Genomic DNA, 15,949 nt, shown 5'->3' with positions numbered 1-15,949 from the left:
GATTGGTGTCATGATGAGAGTATATAAGGTTAGTGATAACAGGAACAAACTTGTGTCACCGATGCTTCATAACATTATATGCACTGTACTCTGAAAAAAAAAGAAAGAAAACAAGTCATTTTGTAATGAATGAGAAAATCTAATACTTGTGAAATTGACAAACGAATGCAGCATAAAAGGAATAAAACTTTGGGAAAAGCTGTAAAAAGAAAATAATTGCCACCAGCCTTAATCTTCCAACTAGTCTATATTATAACATTGATTATTTTCCCATAGTAGCATGTCCAAGCATGATAAATTGTTATAAGGTGGCATATGCAGAACTTTTATTATTTAGGTCCCGGGTGTGGATGAGGGGAAAAACAGTCATATACCAGTATTCCATAAATATTATCTAAGACATACAGTATAGGTGTATAGACTCCACAGGGTCACTTGTTTATAACTCTAAAGAAAGTTCACAGGTCTATCTTAATCCGTCTGCATCCAAAACTGCACATTCTTTTGGCATTTGTGTTTATATGTGATTAGATTAGAGTAGATTGGATTAATTTTTTTCACTCTTTGTTGCGACAGAAACTGTTAAATGCTTAGATGAGAACTAGAACTAGAAGTCATAAGGTAAACATTTTGCACAACATCTACAGCTTTTTTTTAGTCTACAGTCCAAATACTTTTAGTGAAGGTTTCTGCTTTACTAAGTAAACCATACAGCAGCCACAGCAGCACTACATGTCATATAGCATAACCTTAAACCCACTAAATGTTGCCTATCAATCCCCTTCCCACAAAAAACATAATCAAACCATGACACTTTTTTTATTGCTATTATTTATTTTTCCTTTTTATGTCTAACTTACTTACAGAGAGGACAGTTTCAGGGTCATATACATCCAACCGGCAGATATCAATTATAAAAAGAGAAAGTGTTGGAATATTCATAAATCATATATGAAGATCAGCCGTGTCCAACAAATAAGGTCAGTAGCACACGTCAACTATATACGTGATTATAAAGCAATGTTGATTATAATTTTTTTTTCCAATAATCAAGTATACAGCATCTACTGACATTTTAATATTCTATAATGTTGCTTTATATAAAGGATCTGGCCTTGCATGACCTTCTATTAAAGAAATAAAAAAACAAAACAACAACAACAAATAAATAAATAAATAAATAAATAAATAAATAAAAGTCTAAATGAGGAAGTGTAAATAAAACAAAGAGAAATGACTACTTTTGTGTGTTCGGTGATTTCCCAGTAAAATGGTGGACGTAATGAACAGGATGTGGGGAGATAACTGTTACTGCAATTTTTAATGTTTTAATGTTAGGAAAACAGAACATTTTCCCCCTGTACAAACTAGGTCTGGGTTTAGAAGTTGTGCAATAAACTGGCAAATTGTTTGTATGTTTGTTTGTTTGTTTGTTTGTTTGTTTGTTTGTGTGTGTGTGTGTGTTTGTTTGTGTGTGTGTATTACATTAACAACATTTGGCAGATGGCCTCATCCAGAGAAACATAAAATAGATAGATAGATAGATGGATGGATGGATGGATGGATGGATGGATGGATGGGTGGGTGGGTGAGCGGGCGTTACGGGCGGACGGACGGACGGACAGACGGACGGACGGACAGACAGACAGACAGACAGACAGATAGATAGAAGTTCTAAAAACAAACATTTTGTATTTGATTTCTTGTAAATTATTATATTGATTTGTATGAATCACAAGAACTCACTGAAATTTGAAATTTGCACACATTCAGTTTAAGACCATTTTAAACACATTTATGATACAGTAATACTGACATATGCATTATGCATGTTTTTGTTTTGTTGTTCAGTGAAATCCTTACAAAAATGTTGTATTTAAGGGATGAAGCCATTTGAATTCTCTTTAATTCGCTGCTTTAATATTACATTTAAACTTTTTTCTTTTAACTTTCACTCATGATTCCGTGTGTTTATATTTTTTTCACAGTACCTAGAAATGGGAGCCTTAATTTCAATAAAGTATACTATGTATTATAATCATCTATGACCGTATTCTAAATTCGATCAGAGCTGCCTAGTTTCATTGCATTTTGCTAATTATTATTGCAGAGCTTTGTTTTATTTGTTTTTAAATAAATAAATAAATACCAAGGTATCATTCATTACATTTTTACTGTGTGATAATGGCCAAACATTCATCAGTGTTATCCATCAGAAAATTATCTCTGACTGAACCAATGTAGATTTTGCTTTCAGTTTAGTTTTTCCATTTAACTGGATGGCAGAGATCAGGCTAGGCTTAATGTCAAAATGTGTTGCTTTAGGATATTAAAGATGTGCTATTGTAATGCAATAATGTATATATATGTAATACATTCTTAGAGTATACATTATGTACATATGCTAGTCAAGTCTGTTTTGGTGATATCATTACTTTTTTCCACACTAAATTATATGGCTTTTTTAACATTGTTCAGTTGTGTAATTGTGTGTTGTTGTGTGTTGAATGTTAAATTACACCTGAGCTAGAAGAAATAATTTTTGTGTGAATGTGCGTGTGTAAAAGGTAAGTAATTAATTCACTTTTTTAATATAGTTCCTTTTTATTTAATCTACATACATATGGATCTTTTTTATGTTAATGTTTCCTTTTAATCAGAAAGTTTCACTACCCTTTTCACTGAGCTTTATAATAATCCAAATTCAAAAATGGGAACTCTCCAGAAGGAAGAGAAAACTCACTAGTCTTCCCAGTCCTTTGGATTAATAACCACAACATCATGAAGAAATTAAAATGCATACAATGCTGAAACGCTTATAGCATAAAAAATCAAACATCACTTTCAAGTTATGCTTTTTTGGTTAACAGAAAATATAAATTTGTCTGAAAGTGTTTGTTTTGAAGAAACGATTAATTATTATTTAATTCTATATCACTACATAATAAATGTAGATGTATTAAACATCAGCTTTAGATGTTGAGAAGTTTTATCTTTTCAATGCCACATTACATCACAGTTCCTGATCGTGTATAAAATATACAATTCCAGGTGCTTTCCACTGTCAAATTTCTATTATATTTACTGTCTATTACACATATTTCTACATTTAGTCAGCTGCAGTAGTAAATAGTGTCTATTACAAGATGTTAAATATTGCTAAATACGACACTTTTAAGTACTTTCTTGCTGGTGTGAAATGGCCTTAGTGAAAAGTAATGTTTTGTAATGTCACATTACTAGTATAAGTAAAACCCCATTTAACATACAGTGTAAAATATACCTTATATATACTTTATAGAGAAGAGATAGTGTAAATTTAGCATTATATAGAATTTAGGACTCAAACATTGCTCATAATGGCATTGTGACATTTCATCTTTCTCTTTCTAAGGTATTTTGCACTTCTTTGTTTTTGGAAATACCCAAACAATAGTCTGTCCTGGCAAATAATGGAGATTTATTCACAAATCTGACTAAACATCAGGGAAGTGACTCAATTGTATCTAGGGAAAGAGAATCTGCTATAACAAACAGGAAGCATGTCTTGCATTTAATGTGTTAATAAAACCTTTCACTCCAAGCAGTTTTTATTTCATAAATTTAAAAATAAATATATATGTAATAGATGCTGAGAATCCATTTGCTGTACACTAAACAGTTTGTGCTGTAGATTTTAGTTATGGCATTTGCATTTCGCAATAAGAGATCAGAATTCTGGATTTCAAATAATCATCTATTTATACTTCAGATGTTAAAATAACAAGTTTTGTTAAATAAATATATAACTATTTGATCAAATATATTTATTAAGTGTCCTGTCTGACCACCCTTTCACCTCTTTTCTACTCTTATTCAATCTTATATCTAGCTATCAACTGATGACGATTGCAGCCCAGCCAATGAGATTTAAGGAAAGGAGAAAAAGAAAAAAGAGAACCGAATCTCTGGATGCGTACAGTATTCTACTATATAGTATGTGAAAGTGATTCGTAAATGAATCGATTCTCCTTTCTAGACTCTCTCTTTCTGTCTCTTTGTTATATTAGATCAATTAATTCATTTATTATGGAAAAAAAAGACGACCGTATCTTGTTTATTTTTATTATGCTATGATTAGGTCATATGTAAAAAAAAAAAAAAAAATTATTTTATTATTAAGCACGTTAGTTTAAAACCATTTGATCATTTTTAATATTCTTAATTACTATTCTTAATTTAATATTCTTAATCATTTTTAATATTTTTAATATTCATTTCCATTCTCAAAAAGCACAATTGTTATTAACAATGTTTTTATATATATATATATATATATATATATATATATATATATATATATATATATATATATATATATATATATTATACAATTTTATACATATAAAATAAACAAATAAATAGTAAACTAGTCAGGGATGTTATATTGTGTCTAATCTGAAATAGATAAATTAAATTATAAGAAACTACACTTTAACTATTAACACTTTTTACTTTATACCATATATTAATTTACCTATGTAACACTTATTATGAAAGAGTTTCCAAAACAAAACACCAAGGAATCGATTCACTGATTCGGTCTAAAGGCATATTGACTATCATAGCCACTTTAGACTCTAAAATACGTTGACTCATCATACTATTCATCTATTTAGTGATTTAGTAGACAAGTGTGCTTACAGGAGTTTGCTGCCCCCCTTCACCTCCTGAATCTGGGACTTTCCATCAGTCTAGATAAAAAAAAAAAGAACACATAGTGCCGCCCAACCGGTTTAAAACTGTTTCTAGGGCTGCAGTGCGTTCATTTTAGTTTCAGTCATCACCAGAGAGAAGCCCAATACACAGAGAAAGAGAGAGAGACAAACACTTGGACCGGAGAGCATGGAAAACCATCAGAACGAAGCCCTGCTGGAGAGAGCCTCCAGCTCTGAGACTGTGACTGAGCCGAGGAGGTGAGATTTCACACACACCTGAGTGCTGTTTATTATTATTATTATTATTATTATTATTATTATTATTATTAGTAGTAGTAGTAGTAGTATTTTTATTATTATTACTTTGCAGAATGAGAAAAAATAACAGTGTGTCATTAAGCATTTATTGCCAAGTTTACAAGGATTTATTAATCTCCGTTTACTTTTACCACACAATTATAGTTTTAAACTTTCATTTAATAAAAATACTTGCAGTGCAATATGCCAGCTCGTTGCATAGTAGCAATGATTTAGGAATCCATTTCTACCCAGCGACTTGTGACGTCAGACGCCAGGAATAATTTTGATTGGCTACAGTCAGGCTACTTGCTATTTAAAATATCGCTTGTTTATTTTTATTACAATTATCTAGCATACGTTTAGAAATATTGTTATATATTATTGTAAATCCTATATAATACGCATTTATTATTGTAAATCCTATATAATACGAATTTATTTGTTTATTTATTTCAATATGTAGACTTCATCCAGCTTATAAACCAGGTGTTATAAAGGTCCTTTTGTTACTAACCTTTTACTCTCACAAGTCTTAATTTGCTTTTGAGACTTTTTATGCAATGTAAAAAAAGAAAATCTGCACAACAAACAGTTTGTATCTAATCTTGTTGCTGCCTCAAGTATCAAACGTAGAACAACAACAACAACAACAACAATAATAATAATAATAATAATAATAATAATAATAATAATAATAATAATAATACATACAAATTCTAAAATAAAATTTGGCTAATACTAAATTGTATCCAGTTAAACATTTATATAAAAAGTATAAACATTACATAACAACTAATAAATATTGGATCATTTAACATTAATTTCAATAAAGTATACTATGTATTATAATCATCTATGACCGTATTCTAAATTCGATCAGAGCTTCCTATTTTCATTGCATTTTATTAATTATTATTGCAGAGCTTTGTTTTATTTGTTTTTAAATAAATATACATAAGAGGTAGACCAAGTGCTATAACTTACACATTAAGAATAATAAATGATCAGTTATAAAATAATACATTTTGTGTCAGATTTGCAACTCATTAGTCTTTTTTCTCTCTTAGCAGGAACAGCAACAGTAAAGCCCTGAAGGTGACCGGTTTGACCTTGTTGGCATGTCTTCTGCTGGCTGGTCAGGCTTTCACAGCCTACTACGTTGTGGGACAGAAGGATCATCTCCAGGCTCTGGAGAAGGGTCAGGATGTCCTGAAGAAGGAGATGACTCGCATGCTAACAGGTAATACAGACAGAGAACAACAAAGCAATGAGAGAATGAGGAAGTGAAAGAGCAGGGGAAAACTACACAGGTCAAAATGCAATTAGAAATGAGAATAAAGATGAAAACAAGATGTGAAGTAACAGGAAGACATGCTGCAGTGAGGGTGTGAGGGGGCCATGAATATATTAACAAATAATAAGAAGGAAATCATATTATTCAAGTGTCATTAATTATGATTTTCTGTTTTGCATTGTCTCCATAGTTGCCCCTAAAATGATGCACACCCCCATGAACAATATGCCATTGATGGTGGCCATTGATGAGGACAGCCCCAAAAAACGCGTACCACTCACGGTGAGATCTGAGATACAGAAAGAGAAACACATCACTAGGGATTTTTCCTGGACTTTTCTGACCTTTTTTAATTTTTTTTTAAACTTGGTCCTGTAATGAAGCAATGGAGTTTGAAATGAAATTTTTTAATGAATGAAATTTGTAATGAATAAATTTGTTCCCTATTTTCAGAAACTCCAGTCATCCAGCTTCGCAATGCAGAGGGAGGGAAGTGGCCTTGTGGAGGGTACAGTAGAAAACACTTATTATATTAGTATTTGTAAATATAAAGAAACAATGACGTATCAAATGTGATAACACAGCCAAATAAAAAAAATCCCTCTTCGCATTAGAAATTCCCATGCACTTTAGCAGTCTCTTACACTTTTCACAATGTAAAATAAATATATCTGTAAGTCATTAATTATTTGAACAGGTTGATATATGATCAGTGGGGGCATAATGAAAACATGTGAAGGAAAAAATGTGAGTGAGACACTAGGAGAAAACATTGAAGCAGAAGTAAAGTTTATTAATAAAAAGTCTTCAAGTTTATTAATAGAAATGTCATTAAAAAACATATGACTAATATTAAGAGGGATTTTCTTTTTATAAAAGAGAAAAGTTTCAATCTTGTATGAACAGTTAGTAAATTAAAAATTAAATAAATTTGTTTGTTACAAGGTCCCAGAGCATATCCTAGGAGGATCATGATGCCCAAGAACCACATGCCTCTGTTGTCTGAATTCAGCATGGACAAGCTTGAGGAAGAGGAAAAGTCCACTGAGTTTCCTGGTAGGAAACAGATCCTTCTTCACACACATTATAACTCCAGAGTTCACTATCTGGACCTCTATTTATTCAGTTTACTCTATTTATTTTTTATTACTATAAAAAAGTTTGTTCTTTCAAAGAAACATTGTTTATATTGTGTGTATTTTGGGGAAGAAAGACGTATTTCGGTTTTACTCTAAATGATGAATTTTTACATAATACATGTATAAATTATCAACCTTTCAAAAAAGTTAAAAGTTTGTTGAAAGTTTGTTGTGACATTAGACAGATAAACTCTGGGTTTGATCCATCTGTTTGATCTCTTCCTTCCTCCTTCCTTCTGTAGCTGCCGTGGTGGAGACTAAGTGTAAGCTTGAGGCTGGGCAGATCAAACCAGGCTTCTTCCAGCCTCAGTGCGATGAGGAGGGCAACTTCAAACCCAAGCAGTGCTGGTCCAGCACTGGCTATTGCTGGTGTGTGGATATTAATGGCAAGGAGATCCCCGGCACTCTGAGCCGTGGTCCCATAGATTGCAATGGTGGGTTTCTTAGAAGCACATAACTATAACATATAAAACTATGAGCCAAGTCACTGAAGCATAAAGTAACTGTAAGGTAGCATAAGTGGAAAAGGAGGTTTAATAATGGGCTGACACACTATCTGTGAAGGGCTTTTTTTATGTGTAATAGTCTTTGCCTCTTCCTTGGCAAAGGAATAAGATTAGTAAGATCGAGTACAACACAATGCAATACAAAATCATATATGGTAATTAATTATCACCTTTGAAATTTGATTTTTCACTTTCTAGGAATTTGAAATCCTCTTAAATGCATTAGTTTGATTATTATTATGCTCTATTTCTCCTCCTGATGTAGGAACCACCACAGAGGTCTAAAATCTTGGTGAGATTCTTTTTCTCAAAACATCATGCAATGTACACAATATTATTAATGTTTAGTTTCATTGTCTAAAATCTAATCATTTTGATGTTAGTGCATCTAATCCACCCTTTTTTCTCCCCCCTTATTCCAGGCTAAAGCCAGAAAACCAGAAGGAATGGAGCAGAAAATCTTACACCGTGAATCAAACAACATTAATATGTTTGTTGTTACAAATCAGAAAATCCTGTCCTGTCTAGTATCTCTCTCTTATCTGACTCTTTTATTTCACATTAGTCTTGAGCAAAGTGATTCTTTCTTAATAATTCCAAATAAATTCATTTAGCATCTGATATTGTTTTTGTTCTATTTAGATTAGATGTTTACTGGTGATTACTGTTACATTCAGAACAGTTGCTACATACTGACTAATGCTAATTTGGATGCATTATTTTCTTTTTTAATGTTAATTATTAATTTTCCTATTTTATTTTATTTTTTAACTTAAGGCATGTTGGAGATGGCAAAATACTATAGGATATGGGTTTATGAATGAAAAGGAATGTATTGTGAATAAGTGGCCTTCGAATAAACCATGCCTCCCTATTCCAAGCAGGTCTGATTACTTCTACATCAAAACCTACTGTCCATTTATCACAACAGGTGGATGATACATTAAGCATAAATTCTGAACCATGTTTCAGCTGATTTACAGCTGATTTACATTTAGCAACATACACAGATTTTCATAAAATACAAAGCTCACAGATAGCTGAGAAGGACAAAAAAGGCAATTTGATGTGAAATTCATGTATTTGTTCTGGATTTTTTTTAGTTTTAAGTAATTAATATCTCACATAATTAAACATCCCCCATATTTTCACGACATTCACGACATGTTTATAAGAGAAAAACGCATTATATATGTTTGACCAATGGATGTAATCCATATATAAATTAGCAGTAACTCATGAAAAATATGAACAAGCCTATGGATCAGGATTAAATGGATCAGAATATAATTCTTCTTATACTTAAATGTGCACAAATAAGTAGGATTTAGGTGTTAATAATAAAGATTCCTGTTTAATAGGGAGCAATACTTCAAAGATAATTTACAACACAAACACAATTTTTTGGTATATAGGTGGGGTTAAATTATAATTAACAGTAAAGGCAAACACCAAAGGGTTTATTCCAGTAACTATTCTTAAACACTGATTTTGTTCAAAATGAAACCATCTGTGGGAAGCTAGAAAAACTCCAAAACAATAAAGAGGAAAAAGGTGGCTGCCCAGTGGGCTGTGAAATCAAACACTGCCAAGCATCTAGCATCACACAGATGACTTTAATGCTAAGCAAAGCCCTTAATCCTCAACTGATCGTATGAAATGGTATAAATGTAAGTCACTGGATAAAGGCATCTGTTAAATGCCATAAACACACATCTGGAAAACTGCAAATTAGAGTTTAAATATAGATATTTATTCTGTATATTTGAAAAGAACACTGATACTGATTAGTGATTAATAACTGATTATACATGATCAAGAATACTCTATAACATGATGCTCCTGAGATGCAGTGATAATCCTGTAATAGTATTTTACAGTCAGTGTGTTAAACTTAATCATTCAGGGCACCTCAGTGTGGAGAAAGTGGATACTTGCTTATCAATATTTTACTGCATTGTACAACACTGACCTGCTTTACTGTAGAGCAGGACGGACAATGCAGCAGTTTTCTACTCTACACACAACATGGATACATCTGTAAGTACTGGCTCTCATACATTATCATTATTTATATTAGAAGTAGTAGTAGAAGTTTTGTTATGAGTAGTAGAAGCATTATTATCATTATCATTATTATTAGTAATAGTAGTAGAAGTTGTAGTAGCAGGAGTAGCAGAAGCAGAAGTAATACAAGTATTAGTAGATGTAGAAATATTAGAAATATTAGTAGTAGAAGAAATAGAAGGAGACGTAGCAGCAGTAGGAGCAGCAGTAGTAGTTATAGCAGCAGCAGCAGCAGTAGCAGTAGCAGTAGTAGTAGCAGTCGTAGCAGAAGAAGTACCAGCAGTAGTCAGTGGTGTCAAAAGTATTCACATTCATTACTCAAGTAGAAGTATAGATAGTAGGGTTTAAAAATACTTCTGTAGAAGTCGAAGTATCAACTCAAGCTTTTTACTCAAGTAAAAGTATAAAAGTACTGGTTTCAAAACTACTTTAAATGTATAAAAGTAAAAGTAATGCAAGGAAAAAATGTCATTAAGGACAAACGCTTAGGCTGTGCCATATGAGCCTATTGTGCACTACCAAACCTCCTTAAAAAACATATTTCTAAAGGTCATAATGACTATAATGTTATATTAATATGATAATGTTGAAAAATTTGGGATTCACTAGGCTACCTGTTTCAGCCGCATACTTTATATGCCCATTGAAAAAGACTGCATTTTAGTACAATGCAAATACATTAAAGAATCATATATGTGTACTACTGAGCTGTGTTTCATGGAGCGGAAGATATGACTAGTTGGCTATAAGTATTGTAATGATGCAAAAAGTCAAACTTCAGAGGCATGTCATCAATAACCTTTATTGAAACAAACACAACCAAACAACAACAGAGTAAACAACAACAAAGAAGCACAGAACATGTGACAAAGAGTTACCAATATCCTTTGTTCAGCCTCAAAAGCAGCTGGTTTTCAAGGTTCTTTGACCCAGTGCATGCTCTTCTTGGCTTGAAGATCATCCCTGCAACACTGAACAGTCTTTCACAGGCTGCTGAGGCCGGGAGTGGCATATTAAGTTTAAGCCATAGCTGGCACACAGCTGGGAAGGACTTCAGTATCTCTACTGTGTCTCCTGGGCACCTCAGGTACGCATCTAACTGCTGGGTCGAATCAAGAGGGCTGGTCTTCTTCAAGCAGGAAAAGAAGTCCTCTTCCTCAGTTGATTGGGAGCCCTCACTGATGTGATTCTTGGCCTGACAGTCTAAGTGGTTTCTGATGCAGTCAAGGCCTGTGGAATAAAAACAAAAATCAGGGCAATTTAGACCATATGACACTATTGTAATTGTGTATTGGGTAGTGTGTGTTATTCAATTTCATTTTAAACTCAATTCAAACTCATTTAACTGTCTCTATAGAATTTAAACACATTAAAGGGATAGTTCACCTAAAAAGAAAAATTCTGTCATCATTTTCACATTTACCAGATGCCCTTATCCAGAGAGACTTACATTTTTATCTCATTTTTCTTTTTTATACAACTGAGCAATTGAGGGTTAAGGGCCTTGTTTAGGGGCCCAGCAGTGGCAGCTCGGTGGACATAGGAATCGAACTCACAACTTTCCGATTGTTAGCCCAACACTTTAACCACTAGGCTACCTCATCCTCATGTTGTTCTAAATCTGTATGAATTACTTTTTTCTGATGAACACAAAAGAAGATATTTTGATAAATGGTACCGTCAACTTTGTGCTTACCATCATTTATCAAAATATCTTCATCATGTATCACTATACTTCCATAATATTTGTTTTCCTACTATGGAAGTCAATGGTTACAATCAGCTGTGTGCTTACCATCATTCATCAAAATATCTTCTTTTGTGTTCATCAGAATAAAGAAATTCATACAGATTTAAAACAACATGAGGATGAGAAAATGATGACAGAATTTTTGGGTGAACTATCCCTTTAAAGCTGTTTTAGGATCACAAGCAGCTGCTGGCATGATTGAAAATTAGCAGTAAAATCATTTTAAACAGCATTTGGCCAATAGTTGGGCCTATTACCTCTTTACAAGGAACCATAGGGCCCCATACAGGCGCATGCACTCTCATACACAGACAGGATCATGACTATCCTTAGTACATACCTTATTAACCAGCTGTAGATTATAGCTTTGCACAATGAACTCACAAATATTGCATATAGTAACAATATAAGCTCATATAACATCTGTTTAAATTTGAATTTCAAATCTCACACCGAGCCACCAAACTAGTTTGCAATGTTGAATCATAGCCTACTGGTAGCAAGCAAACCATTGGCATTTACTAGGTCACTACAATATTGTCAATAATCGACTGATAATAAAAAAAACTATAGCTTTGCACAATTAGCTTACATATATAGCAATAATTTAAGCTCAGATAATGTTTGGCTAAAGTCGAATTTCAAATTTGTTAATAATTGACTGATGATAACAAAATTTCAGCTTAACTCAATATGCTTTTTTAAATTAGACAGCGATTTTTTTTTTTTCGTGGAACTTGGGTGGTTGGTTGGTCTTCCTGGCTACCAACTTCCTCCTGGTGCTAATGCTTGGTTGAGACATTTCGTTTTGAGCCTCTTCCACAGACATCTTCGTTCTTGGGTAACTGAAGTATGACGTGATTTGTGTCATGTGCAGGTGCGATAGATCGCGTACAAACCAATAGGGTGTCGGAATGGTACAATGTTTATACTTCTTTTGGATGGCGCGATTTATCTTGATAGGTTTTTTTTTTAATGATGACAAGCTGAAATGAAATATTAGTAACGAGGCTATTTTTAAAATGTAAGGAGTAGAAAGTACAAGTAATTGCGTGAAGTAAAAAGTATGCTAAAAAATAATTACTCCATTAAAGTATAGATACTCAAAATGTCTACTTAAGTAAAGTAACGAAGTATTTGTACTTATTCTTGACACCTCTGGCAGTAGTAGCGGCAGTAGCAGGAGTAGCAGCAGCAGTAGTTACAGCAGCAGCAGCAGGAGTAGTACTAGCAGAAGTAGTAGTAAGTAGCAACAGTAGCAGCAGTAGCAGCAGCAACAGCAGTAGCAGTAGCAGCAGTAGTATTACAGGTAGCAGCAGCAGTAGTAGAAGTAGTAGTAGAAACAGTAGCAGCAACAGCAGTAGCAGCAGTAGTATTACAGGTAGCAGCAGCAGCAGCAGTAGTAGAAGTAGAAACAGTAGTAGAAGCAGTAGTAGAAACCGTAGCAGCAGCAGCAGCAGTATCAGTAGCAGCAGTAGTACAGTATTACAGGTAGCAGCCGCAGTAGTAGAAGTAGAAACAGTAGTAGAAGTAGTAGTAGAAACAGTAGCAGCAACAGCAGTAGCAGCAGTAGCAGCAGCAGCAGTAGTAGTAGTAGAACAAACAGTAGCAGCAACAGCAGTAGCAGCAAAATTAGAAAGGGTTGGAAGAAAACCGCATGGCTATAAGGTCTGTCTCTTGGGTTAAGGAGGAAATCAACAGAGAATCTGTGATGGAGGGACCGCTGTCTGATTCAGCTGAGACAAAGAACAAATTACAACATCTTCTGAGAGGAGAAATGGAAATGCACCTCAAAGGTGTGTATGTGTACCGTATGTGTTTGTGTTGGTGAAGCTTAGAAGGATCAGATTCACTTTGTTGTACATTTTCATTGCTAACATTGTAAATGTTTATGAGAAAAAATGTCAGGAACTGTATTGTATTGTACTCAAGGAGAAAGAATCAGTTAATACTGCTGCTGTGTCACGATGACGATGATGATGATGGATAATTAATATGGATAATGGTGATGATGTTGGTGATGGCAGAGGGCAGAACCAGTGTGGAGAGGAACCAAGAGAGGGTCAACCGCATAAAGCAGCTCAGAGAAGAACTGCGCAAAGAGGAGAAAACACAAATGGATTCTCCCGAAGAACCACAAGAACAAGAATATAGTCTAGTAAGTGACTGGTTTTAGAAATGTTACTTAAAAAAACACTGATAATCAATAATGTTAAACACTTATTTTATTTTCATTAAGAAAGTAAGTAAGTGTTTTTTGTTCTTTAGCGGTGTATGAGAGCTGACGCATTAGACTCTTTCGATAAATGTTAAATAGACATCTCCTCACAGAATACGTCACAATATCCATGATTAACCTTTTTTTTTTTGCTAAATAAGACCACTTTATTGCTGCATTAATTATTAATCCCGAATTATGAAGAGCATTCACTATAATCTGATATTATAGGAAAGAAATAACATTCAATTGAGCTCAATAATATAGACCTGTGATTTTCCTTGTAGCTCAAACTACTGTAAGATCTGCTATTATACTATAGAATATTAATTAATACTTTTTGACCAATCTGAATTTTAGAATTCAATAGTGCTGTGGTATAAACATACTTTTTTTTTCTTTAATTAATAGCAACACATTTCAATAGATGTATGAACAACGTGACCAAATTAATACGACACACTAATTTACATTGATGTTGCACCAGCTGGACACATGGTCAAAGGAGGAATACTCCAAACTGCAGGAGCGGATGAGGAAGATGAAAGAGGATCACGAGGGAGTGATACACGAGGAGCTGCTGAAGATGGAAAGTGAACTGCATGAAGAACAGGTGGGAATATTTTCTCTACTGAAAAAAGTTCATGATTGCATTAACACTGTTCAGAAGCGTCACTCAACTTCACTCAGTTTTATCAACACTTAAAATAAATATTATAATCAGGGGTTAGATTGTATCACCATACAAATAGAGCTTATGCATATTTACACTACAGAGCTTATCTTGAAGTAGCAGATTCACTCATTCATACATTTCATACTAACATGTAGCACCTCTGGTCTCAGGGCTTCACTGTCCTGCAGGATAAGGATGAACAATTTATATTATAAATTAACACCGCTTTATTGGTTTAACAGTAATAAAACATTTACGCATGCAGTTATCACATACCTTGTCTGTCATTGTGCATGTGTCATTGGGTTAAAAGCTGAAGTAAAGTAAACGATGTGTAGCCAGAGGGCCTGGAGGATGAAGTAATGTATCTGAGAAGAGAGAGGCAGATCCTGGTGCTGCAGATCGAGGCCCTGTGGAGAGAGAACCAGCAGGCTGAAGCAGACCTCGAGACTCTGTATAAACTCCACCAGCAGGAAATCCATTCTCTAAGAGAGGAGAGCCTACAGGTAAGAGAAGAGACTGAATGGCATACTGATTAACTCTAAGATATTGTTCAGACCTAAGTAGTAGCTCTATTTAGATCTAAATCTTAATCATTTTTACTGCATACTAAAAAAAAAGAAAATGTGTTCAGTTAGAGGTTTTTATTAAAAATTACAATTAAAATTTTCTTTATCAAAATTTTATATACAAGATGGCAGCTCCATCTCCAACATATACGTTATATACACGTATAATATATATATATATATATATATATATATATATATATATATATATATATATATATATATACACACACACACACACACACATATGTGTGTGTATATATACACATATATATACACGTATAATATATAAATATAATATATATTTAGTAGTATAGATTACATTTCTCACCAAAATGTATATTTGTTGATGATGATAAACTGTTTTTAAACAAAATTCTTAATGACTCTATACTAAAGCCTTGATATTATATCTAAATGCATAAAAATGCTGAAATAACAAACGTAAAGCTCAGTTGATTTTTTATTTAGGTGTTTCGGACATTTCGTCAGATGCTGGAGGAGCAGAAGCGTCTATCAGAAGGCAGGTACAGGACTCTACTGCTGGAAGCCATTCAGGACGCCGTGTATCTGTCCTCCCAAAACCAGCAGCTTCAGACAGACAACATGCAACTCCTCAAAGGTGACGGTGCTCTTCTCAGAGATCTTCTAGTCTGCTGACATTGGAAATGCTAGCACTGATGAGCAGGAAGAAAACTTAAAATGAACAATGAGCTTTTGTTTTATTATTAAA

General features: G+C 33.5%; 1 protein-coding gene across 2 annotated transcripts; it reads left to right on the top strand.

Moving 5' to 3' along the window:
• Positions 1 to 4,795: 4,795 nt before the first annotated feature.
• On the top strand, positions 4,796 to 8,816 carry cd74a (CD74 molecule, major histocompatibility complex, class II invariant chain a). 2 transcript variants are annotated; one of them, XM_060886763.1, is made up of 8 exons: positions 4,796 to 4,955; positions 6,065 to 6,237; positions 6,482 to 6,573; positions 6,745 to 6,799; positions 7,237 to 7,347; positions 7,673 to 7,864; positions 8,202 to 8,228; positions 8,359 to 8,816. In XM_060886763.1, the coding sequence occupies exons 1-7, from the start codon at positions 4,885 to 4,887 to the stop codon at positions 8,219 to 8,221; spliced, it is 714 nt and encodes a 237-aa protein (XP_060742746.1). In that variant the 5' UTR covers positions 4,796 to 4,884; the 3' UTR covers positions 8,222 to 8,228; positions 8,359 to 8,816. The 2 variants fall into 2 exon arrangements, with proteins under 2 accessions (XP_060742746.1, XP_060742747.1); XM_060886764.1 differs by having other exon boundaries at positions 4,798 to 4,955; positions 6,068 to 6,237.
• Positions 8,817 to 15,949: the final 7,133 nt, after the last annotated feature.

Source organism: Tachysurus vachellii, chromosome 14 (genome assembly GCF_030014155.1).
Source record: "Tachysurus vachellii isolate PV-2020 chromosome 14, HZAU_Pvac_v1, whole genome shotgun sequence".
Taxonomy (NCBI): Eukaryota; Metazoa; Chordata; class Actinopteri; order Siluriformes; family Bagridae; genus Tachysurus; species Tachysurus vachellii.
This window is presented reverse-complemented; position numbering and strand designations above follow the sequence as displayed.